We start from the raw sequence: 10,014 nt of genomic DNA, 5'->3' as shown, positions 1-10,014 counted from the left end.
CGCACACAAGCACACCCGCACACACTTCCCCTCTCCCTCCATTTTTTCTCCCTCTTTTTTTTTAAGCAATGCTTTGTTGTGCTAAAACTAGTTGGACGAGTTAGGGTGTTGCTGCTGCTCCTGAGGCCCTGGCCAATGGAACCCGATCCACCCCGCTGTGCGTAAGCGCGCAATTAAGGATTTAACCAAGGCTGTGCTGCGCCTCAGCCAGCAGTCAGCCTGCCGGAGACAGAGCCTCCACGACTCCCAGCCTCCTCCTCGCCGCCGCCGCCGCCTCCTCCTTCTCTCCTCCTCCTCCTCTTCCTCCTTCCTCGCTCCCACAGCCATGTCTGCTTAGACCAGAGCAGCCCCACAGCCAGCTCGGGCAGCAGCCGCCGCCACAGCAGCAAGGACAGCCACCGTCGCCTGTGAGCGATGACAGGAGTGTTTGACAGAAGGGTCCCCAGCATCCGATCCGGCGACTTCCAAGCTCCGTTCCAGACGTCCGCAGCCATGCACCATCCGTCTCAGGAATCGCCAACTTTGCCTGAGTCGTCGGCCACCGATTCCGACTACTACAGCCCCACGGGGGGAGCCCCGCACGGCTACTGCTCTCCTACCTCGGCTTCCTATGGCAAAGCGCTCAACCCCTACCAGTACCAGTACCACGGCGTGAACGGCTCCGCCGGCAGTTACCCCGCCAAAGCTTACGCCGACTACAGCTACGCCAGCCCCTACCACCAGTACGGCGGCGCCTACAACCGCGTCCCGAGCGCCACCAGCCAGCCAGGTACGCGGGAAAGAGGGGGACGTACAGGGGAGGCCAGGATTCCGGAGGGGCGAGGTGGGGAGGGAGATTTGGGGCCTCGCCATTCACTGCAGTGGGGGCGCACCGGCAGAAAGGAGTGGGGGCCTGGACTCTGCAACCAAGAGAGGTTCCTGGGCCAGCATTTTAGGAATTCTTAGGACCAGCGTCTCTCCCCTCCGGCACCTAGGGTGGGGGAGGGTGGGGGGGCTCAGTTGCTGGATTCCCAGCTTGCCTGGTCAGAAAGCCAGCTAGGCTGGAAAGGGGGTTAAGGGTGGAGAGAAGAATCAAGCAGCCCAAGTGGCGTTTGCGTAATAAAGGGGAGGTTAGCTGGAACTTTTGGTGAGCGTGCTCGGTTGGTGCGAGTGGGAGTGGAAGGCTGCCTCAAAGACTCTGTCGGGATTAGTCTGAGAGCAGCCACGAGCCAGCGTCGAGTCGGTGCGGAGAGCGCGGGGCGGGAGTGGGGGACTGGGGAGCTGTAGCCCGCCGGAGGAAGAGCGCGCCGAGAGTCTTGCGGTCTATCCAAGGCACTTCCAAAAACAAAAAGCCATCTAAAGGTGGAGAAGGGTTGCTGAGGGGTCACGTTATTGGAGCGATTTTTTTTTTCTTCCTCCATAGGTGCCTAAAATTTGTATTCCTTCTCCCACCTCCTTTTTCGTCCGCATTGAAACTTAGTTGGAGAGTTTAACAGGGTTAGTGAGCTTGGGCGGTAAGAGAGAGACATGAGGTCTCCTTGGAGAGGTTTTGCTGGTCAGGTTTGATCTCTTCCCACAAGCACATTAATAATCCTGCTAATATTAGCATCCCCTGCTCTGGCAGAATCGAGACCACAGCCCTCATCCTCCACCCTTCCTCTCCCAGGAGCTCGCCACACACACACACACACACACACACACACACACACACCCCACGGAGAGGTTCTCCGCCCCTTCCAGAGATGGGCACTTCTGATAAGGCAATACGTTTGAGAAAGGGGACTTGTGGCCCCAGGGCACGTTTGTAAAACACGAGTTCAGAAAGACTTTTTCTCTCGTCTAAACTCGAGACTGAGAAGTTCGTCCTGACCTGCCGCCCCTTTCCTACGAAAACACTCCACCACCGATCCCTTTTCACTGCGTGACTCTTGCTAATCTTAAAAGAGAGCTCGGGGGTGGGGTGTATTCGTTCTTTTCAGTGTTTCTGTATTTCGTGCATAAATGAAAGATTTTTTTTTTCTTTTGGCCAAGAACTTATTAAGTCTATTTGTAAAAGAAACCAGACACATCTGTGCCCTCGCAGATCTGCAGGGAGATTATGGGGGCTGCATAATCGGCCCTCTGTCTTCGGCGGCTGGGACCGCTTGCTGCTGAATTGAAGGAGCATAGTTTGCTTGTGGGTCTTTGAACTTTGGAGACCTCGGTTAGCGTCTTCCCTGCCCAAGCGTCTGGCCTCTGCAGGCGCCCGAACAGACGCTGACAGAAGGGGGGTCACGGCCCAGAGTCTCCCACTCGAAGCTCCGGGAGGGGTTGGCCATGCTTACCCCAGAAACGCGGGTGAGCACAAGGTGGGCGTAAAACCAAGTCCGGTGAAGCAGGAACTGCTGCAAGGGCTAAATCCCAGACGCTCAACCCCACGAGAACCTGAATGAACAGAGTAGGAAATTAATCAGAGACTACCTGGCATTTCCATGATTTGGGGGAGGGGCATATTTCTCTGGTTCTTGTGAAGCAAAGGTGGTGATATAGGGCAATAGAGTGAAGACTGCATGGTAAGAAACTCAAGGACTGTATTTGAGGGTTCTGGAAAAGGGCCATTGTCTGCCGACAAGCTCTAACTGGGTCTGTTTTGATTATTTAGAGAAAGAAGTGGCCGAGCCCGAGGTGAGGATGGTGAATGGCAAACCAAAGAAAGTTCGTAAACCCAGGACTATTTATTCCAGCTTTCAGCTGGCCGCGTTACAGCGAAGGTTTCAGAAGACTCAGTACCTCGCCCTGCCCGAACGCGCGGAGCTGGCCGCCTCGCTGGGACTGACGCAAACACAGGTAAATCCGGCCGCGGCCGGCAAGAGCCCCGCCCCGGCTGCCAGCCTGGCTGGGCCGCGCGGTTTGGTCCCGGCGGGCTGGAGCTGATTGGATAGCACCCGCGAGAAACTCACAGACAGAAAGACCCGACCCCGCGCCCTTCCCTCCAGGAGTCAGGCCGAGTGTCGCCGCCATGTGACGGTGGGGACGGGATGGAGACGTCGATCATCCCGAGATGTCCCTCGCTTCGGGCCTCTGGGCGCGAGGGGCCAATTTCCTAGATTGGAAACAAGGGGAGGGTTATTTCTAGGACGCTCTCGCAGCCTTGAGAAATTGGTTCTCTGCACAATGCAGAGCCTCTCGGCGGTGGTCTGCGAAAAGGCGGAGAACATCGCCTCGGGCCGGAAAAACTGAAGGGTCATGCCCTGCTCCTGCAGAGCTTCAGGCCGCAACAGCCTGGGGGTTGCGAGGTGGGGGGCGCTGTTGTACGGGGAAATCTTCCCTGGATTGTCCCATTCCCTTCATGCCCACCCCAACCCCGCTGGGGCCTATAGAATAATAAAGAATGTTCGAGTCGCTGCCCAGAGCTGCAGGAGGATTCTGACCTCTCGGAGCAGAGGAGAGAGTGAAGGGAGTCGGCCAGGAGATTGGGAGCTCGCTCCCATCCTTCCACACTTGCGCGCGCGTGGTCTGCCCCACCGCCCTTGCGCGCGGCCTTTGGCCAATTGTTTTCGAGACCGGGGCGCCGCGTTCCGTGCAGGCCTACCGGTGCGCGCACGCCAGCCTCGGACACCTGCGCCCCCCTCCCCCAGTCCAAACAAACGACAAAAGCCTCGGGGTCGTGGCCTTGCGGTGGCCAGTGCACGCGGAGCCGGTCAGGGCGCCCTCTGGGTCCCGCGATCCAGGCTTTGCCTCAGGCCCAGGCCCTTGGCCGTAGGCCGCGAGCTGTGGGGAGACGCCAGGGCCGGGCCGCCTGGGGGCCGAAGATGCCTCCAGTCGCCGCCCTGGGGAAGGCGCGGGCGGCCTTTGAGTGTCCCGGTAACGTATGCCTTTGTTCCCCCACCCAGGTGAAAATCTGGTTTCAGAACAAAAGATCCAAGATCAAGAAGATCATGAAAAACGGGGAGATGCCCCCGGAGCACAGCCCCAGCTCCAGCGACCCTATGGCGTGTAACTCGCCGCAGTCTCCCGCGGTGTGGGAGCCCCAGGGCTCGTCCCGCTCGCTCAGCCACCACCCTCATGCCCACCCTCCGACCTCCAACCAGTCCCCCGCGTCCAGCTACCTGGAGAACTCGGCTTCCTGGTACCCGAGCGCAGCCAGCTCAATCAATTCCCACCTGCCGCCGCCCGGCTCCTTACAGCACCCGCTGGCGCTGGCCTCCGGGACACTATATTAGACTGGCCGCTTTCTCTTGCTCTCTTTTTTGGGACTACTGTGTTTTGCTGTTTTAGAAACTCATAAAGAAAGGAATTCACATGGGGAAGTTTGGAAAAACGGAAACAAAAAAGATTCATGTGTAAAGCTTTTTGTGCATGTAAGTTATTGCATTTCAAAGGATCCCCGTGCCCCCTTTTTTTACAGACGAACTTTTTGCGCAACTGTGGACACTATCAATGGTGCCTTGAAATCTATGACCTCAACTTTTCAAATGACTTTTTTCAATGTTATTTTAACCATGTAAATAAGTGTAGATAGAGGAATTAAACTGTATATTCTGGATAAATAAAATTATTTCCACCATGAAAACAAACTTTAAAAAAAAATACTCCTTTTGCCCCCCTTATAATGGGCTAGTGAAGTTTTATGCATGCAATTAAAGGAAAAGTTCTGCAGAGATCCAACAAGGCAAAAAGGAAAACAGAAATTGGGAGATTCATGGATGCAGAACTGTACATGTGTTGGATGCTATACTTTATATACATATGTGGCCTGCTTATAGTACTGCCATATAATATATATTTAGGTGTTTTTTTGGCCTAACCACAAAAACGTTTAGATAATTTTAAGTTTAACCCCAAATTGTTTCAGGTAGAAAGTAATACTGGAATCTAAATACAGCCCTCCTACCCTGTGTATGAGTAAGAAAGTGGCAGAAATCCCTCAATAACCACTCTGAATTCTAAGCTCAAAGCAATTATGGTAGAGAACTGCCCCCCCATCAGCCTCTGTGTATTGCCAGAGCAATTAGACAAATTACACTCCCTTCAAAGGGAGCTTCCAGAGATGAAAAAAATGAAAGAAAAAAATTTCCCCTCATTCCTATTACATTTTTTAAAAATCTGAAATGTTCGCAGCATGGCAAATGATAGCACCTTGGACTCCTTGGTGTATGAATATAAATTTATGTGAGCTCTTTTAGAGAGAGGAAAGGATCACAGGACTTGAAGACAATGATGGACCTACACCACTAGGCCAAGTAGGTCGTGTGGAGGGCATTCCTTCTCCTGCCAAGGGAGGGAATTATGGGGAGGAAGAAAGGAATGAAGGCATTTTGGCCCCGCGTGGATTTCATTTCATGTGAGATAATATTATTCATATAAATTTTTTTTTTCCTCCATCCTCCACCACTCCGGTTTTTTCAGGAAGGAGCTCCCTCTGCTTTGCTATTACATAAAACAGTGGCAAAGCGGGTTCCAAATGTGGGAAATTGTATCTGTTTGCAGGGATTCCTCCTTTATGAAGCCTTCTAGTGGGCAGAGAGGAAGGACTTGAAGCAACCTTGGCCTATGTCTGTCCTTCTCCCTGAACCCCTGCATATATAGTCATCAACAGCGTGACCAGACCTACAGCCTCGTCTAGAGCTGTGCTCCCAGGCCTGAGTTGTAGGCGTCTTTGACTGTCGTCTAGTCCGCCTGTCTTTTTCCTTAGGATACCAAGGGATATCATATGTTGGAAATTACAAGATGCATGGGATATATTTTACAGCTAGGAAGTCGGCAGCAATAAATGTGACAAAAGAGTCTTCTTAAAGAGTTGGGGTTGGAGATTAGAACATAAAAAATTACATCCTGTCATCTGAGGATTTCTGAGAAGGCTCTTCCAGGGTTGGGAGACTAGACCTGAAAAGGCACGCTGTGTGCCCGGAGGGGAATTTACCTGTGTGTTCTCTGTCTCTCCTACTCTTTCTCTCTCCCTCTCCTCCCCATCTCCTCGATTCCTTCCTTCTCTTCCCCTTTCCTTTCTAGCCTGCCTGCTTGGAACGGCTTGGGCCTTAGTGGGGGATTCAATGGTTCAGCGGGTCTTTAGGCGCCCCCTGCCTGGTCCCGGGGCGGCACACGCGCGGAGGCCTAAGCCGTGGACCCCTCCTCCTCCCCTACCCCCAACGCCCGAGCGGCCGCTTCTCGAAGCTTTTCCCCTCTTCAATTCCTCTCCAGCCCTCCTTTCTTGAAGAAGTTCTGGGTGGCGAGGCGCTCCGGGTAAAGTCATGCGAATCCCCACTTTGTTTTATACGCTGGCAGAGAACAGGAGGATGGGGGGAAAGAGGTGGAAGGATCTATTTCCTGCTTTTTCTTTCTTTGCTTGTAAGGGTTTCGGTAGTTTCCATTACACGAAAAGCCAGCGCTTGATTTCTGGCGAATCTGGCTAGGAGAAACCGTGCGCCCGCGGATTTCGAGCGCCAGCTTTCCCCTGCGCGGGCGGGGCGCCTCTCGCCGCCCCGGGGTGCGTGTTTGGGAAGGTTGGAGGGGGCGCATCCCCTGTACACCTCTAACATTTCCCACCCACTGGCTGCCTGAGAGTGGCAAGAATGTGCTTAGAACATGCTCTTTCCCTTTCCGCACATGGGCAGGGCAGATATTTTTCCAGCGGTCCCCGTCATCTCCCCACCTCCATTCCTGGCTTTGGAAAGGGGATCCCTTCACTACCACCCCCAATCACCCTGCGCCGTCAAGCTGAGGGAAGGGCGAGTTCGGACTCTTCTGGGGATCGAAGAGGAAAGCTCTTCTTTAATGACCACCTTTCCACCCCCAGCCTTGACGCTGGTTGTTAAGGACACTGAAGCCTCGGTGCGACGGGGCAGACCGGCAGTCCGCCGCGCGGACAGACTTGGTTTCAGGATTCTTTCCCTTGTGCTAACCTCACTTCTTCCACTCGCAATGGCCTCTTCTCTCGCGCGGTTTTTTTTTTTTTAACTTGGTCCGCGAGCCGTGAACAAAAATATTCTGGCAAACCAGTCTGCAGCGGGTTTTCCCTGGCACCATGGGGATTCTCCCAGGGGAATTTAACTCCCTGCAGTCCTGTGCCAAAGGATGTAAAAATAACAGATCCTCAGCAAAGTCTAAAAATATCTATGTGATGTTTCTCTCCCTTGTCCTCCCTAAACCCTCCCTCTTTCTCGCCATTGTTTATTTCTATATCTAATATAAACTTGTACCACTCCTCGGCATATTCCCGGGCTGCCCGACCCCACTCTCCCGGACCTCTGCCTGCCCTTTCCCGTCCCCACTTGCCTAGCTCTCAGTCTACTGCTCCCCAAGATATCGTTTTCTATTCCATGGACCTCTTCACCTTCACCTCCCCATACTCCCACGCCCCTACCCCCATCTTCAGACCTCCTCACAAAGCCCAGGAAGCCGGGGGCATGCTGGAAGGGCCAGGAAGATTCCTCGGTGCCCTGCTCGCCTCCTGGGCCCTCCTATACAAGATCAGATAAATTGGCCTTTGTTCGAAGCTCGTGTTGGGCTAGGCAGATTTCTGCCCTTTTTCCCCCTTTTTCCTGGCGGCCACCTCCTTGTGGAACAGGGGGCGGCCTGGGGAGCCGAGAGGAGCCGCATTCCTGTGGGTGCCAGGCGGCTCCAGTGCTCAGCCACAGGGCCTGAGACACACACACAGAGGAACCCGCAGACCTCGCCGCTCTTGATCTCTCTCTTTCTCTCTCTTCCTCCCGTTGGGGCACCCACCCGGGAGCCTGTCCACCTACACTCGGATCCACCCAGGTCTCGGCCTCGGACAGGAGCGTGTTGACCCGCACACCAACACACGCACACACCCCCTCCTGGTGACACAGGCCAGGCCAGGATCTCCCCGCCCATACCAATCCTCCCTCTCCCGCCCCTTATCCCACAATCCCAGACGCGCCGGCTGGCCTCCTCTGGCTCCTTTGATCCCACCGGACGCCCCACGGCTCGCGGCGTCCTGGCCGCGCCGTCCTGGGAGTCACCCACAGCGCGCCAAGGCCAGGCGGTGCTCGCCTCCTCCCGGCGCGCCCTACAGCTTACTCCGGCCTTGACACCACTCGGTCTCCTGAGCATCACAGCCCGAAGCGCAAGCGATGCCTCCTGGAACACTGCCCCCTGCCCGCCCTCCCCCCCTTTCCTCCGCCTCTTCAGCGCTTCCTTTTATTCTAGGATTGGGACCTTTAGGGCGACTCAACCACCCCCCGCCGCCCCACCCCAGCCCAGCAACCCCTTGGATCGCGCGCCTCCCACTGGCCACTGGGATCTCGCCAACCCGGAGCTCTCCAGCCCTCCCCGGAGGCACGCCCTGAGGGCAGACGCCCTCCGGCACCTCTGGAAAGCGCGCCACGCCGGCGGATCCGCCTGCGGTCACCTCTATCCTCCACCCTTAATCACCCCCTCCCACAGTGGCCGGGTGGAGGCTCCCTCCTCCCGGGAGGTTGGAGAGGGGGCGCTTCGGCTTGCTCCTGCCCTCCGCTCGCGTTCCCAGGTTGCTCGCCTTCCTTGCACACTGTACTTGGTTTTTTCAGTCACAGAGAACTCTGGGCCTAGAAAACAGTCCAAATAGCGGTAGCACATGTGGGATCGGCTAAATATTTTTCTATGCAGCCCTGTCCACCTCCCACCCTCCACCCCATTCGCGTTTTCTTTTGCATCTGACAAGCTTTAGGTTCCCCTGTGGTATAGGGCAGAAAGTGTACATTGTATCTACTGCGGAGGGGCAGCGGGAGCCTTCCCTTTCAATCATCCAGGGTTGCCGGCTGTAATGTAATAACCTGTTTTATAGGTCGAGCTCTAACTGTGAAGATAGGAACCGCGGGAATTTATATGAATCTCTCCTTAAAAGAGATGAGAGTCCTGTTTTGCAGCAATTAAATGTTTCTGCTCTTTTGTTCGCTGGGACTTCGTATTTACTTCTGATTTATGGGGATCCGAAGGAGTCTCTTTGCCAAAAGCGCATGTATTATTGAGTCTGTTCCATATCCTAAACCAAGATTTATATAAAACCGTGAAATACCACACATTACGATCTTTCGCCACAGGAAGGAAAAAAAAATGGCTTCATAACATCATTCTACACACACACTCTCCAAGTTTCAGTAATGACTCTCAGTCAAATCTCCCCCATACACAGTCTAGTGTATTTTTTTTTAAAGAAGTGGGTGGGGGTGAAGGGTGGTAAAAACAGTTCCCAAGCTATGATTTATGTTAAGGCATTTTTTTTTTCCTTGCAAAGTGGAGAAGACAGAAATCTGCCACTGGAAGCTTATTGTCATCCAAGGACTATTTCTGCCACTCGCCATTTGCAAGGTGGGAGAAGAGGGGCGGGGGAAGAGGCAGGATATGGACTCAACTTTCATCTATAAACAGGGGTCACTAAACAGGGGACATATCATTACTGCCCTTAAATTCACAGGAGCTAGGAAGCCCGCTTGCCACCCTGCGGGGTGGCCCTGACTGGGCAGCTCCCAGGTCTGTGAGGTCATGGGAGGAGGGAGAATCATCACACACTGTCCCAAAGGCTGGAAAAGAAGCCCGGGAAATTCTCTGCATTCATGGTGGGAAAATTGAGCTCCTGGGGATATAAGGGCTTTAGGTATCCCTGACCAGGACATCCCCACCAGGAACCAGATAGATTCCAGAAGTCTCAGCCAGAGCAGGGTTCATTCTCCTGGAGGCAACAGCTGGAACCCCAGTTTGCTTTCACCCTGGGACCAGCACAGCACCCCAGCCTCTCTCCAGACTCTTGCTCTAACTCTCAGACTCCCTCTCTCTTTGGTCCTTCCATATTTTAAGGAGACTGACCCTGCTCTTTTACAACCATATCTGGGGGCAAGGACAGTCCTTTATCAAAAATACATAAAACTGGACTTTCTGGAATCCAGAAAGAAGCACATCAGTGACTTGTAGCAAAAAAAAAAAAAAAAAAAAAAGGCAGCTAGACTGGTTTATATGGGGGGAGGTTAATTAATAAAAGTTAATGATAGGATTAAAGCCAATAGCCAGCCAAGCGGAGTGGAGGAGATGGCTTCCCAGCTAGCTTTATTTAATTAG

At 53.9% G+C, this 10,014-nt stretch overlaps 1 protein-coding gene across 1 annotated transcript; it reads left to right on the top strand.

The window, feature by feature from the left end:
* The first annotated feature begins 244 nt into the window (after positions 1-244).
* On the top strand, positions 245-4,687 carry DLX5 (distal-less homeobox 5). The gene is made up of 3 exons (XM_004431375.3): positions 245-769; positions 2,621-2,805; positions 3,852-4,687. The coding sequence occupies exons 1-3, from the start codon at positions 415-417 to the stop codon at positions 4,179-4,181; spliced, it is 870 nt and encodes a 289-aa protein (XP_004431432.1). The 5' UTR covers positions 245-414; the 3' UTR covers positions 4,182-4,687.
* Positions 4,688-10,014: the final 5,327 nt, after the last annotated feature.

The sequence above is a fragment of the Ceratotherium simum genome, chromosome 1, assembly GCF_057802395.1.
Source record: "Ceratotherium simum simum isolate JZ-2026a chromosome 1, ASM5780239v1, whole genome shotgun sequence".
NCBI lineage: Eukaryota > Metazoa > Chordata > Mammalia > Perissodactyla > Rhinocerotidae > Ceratotherium > Ceratotherium simum.
Note: the sequence above shows the minus strand (reverse complement) of the source record. Positions and strands in the feature narration are given on the sequence as shown.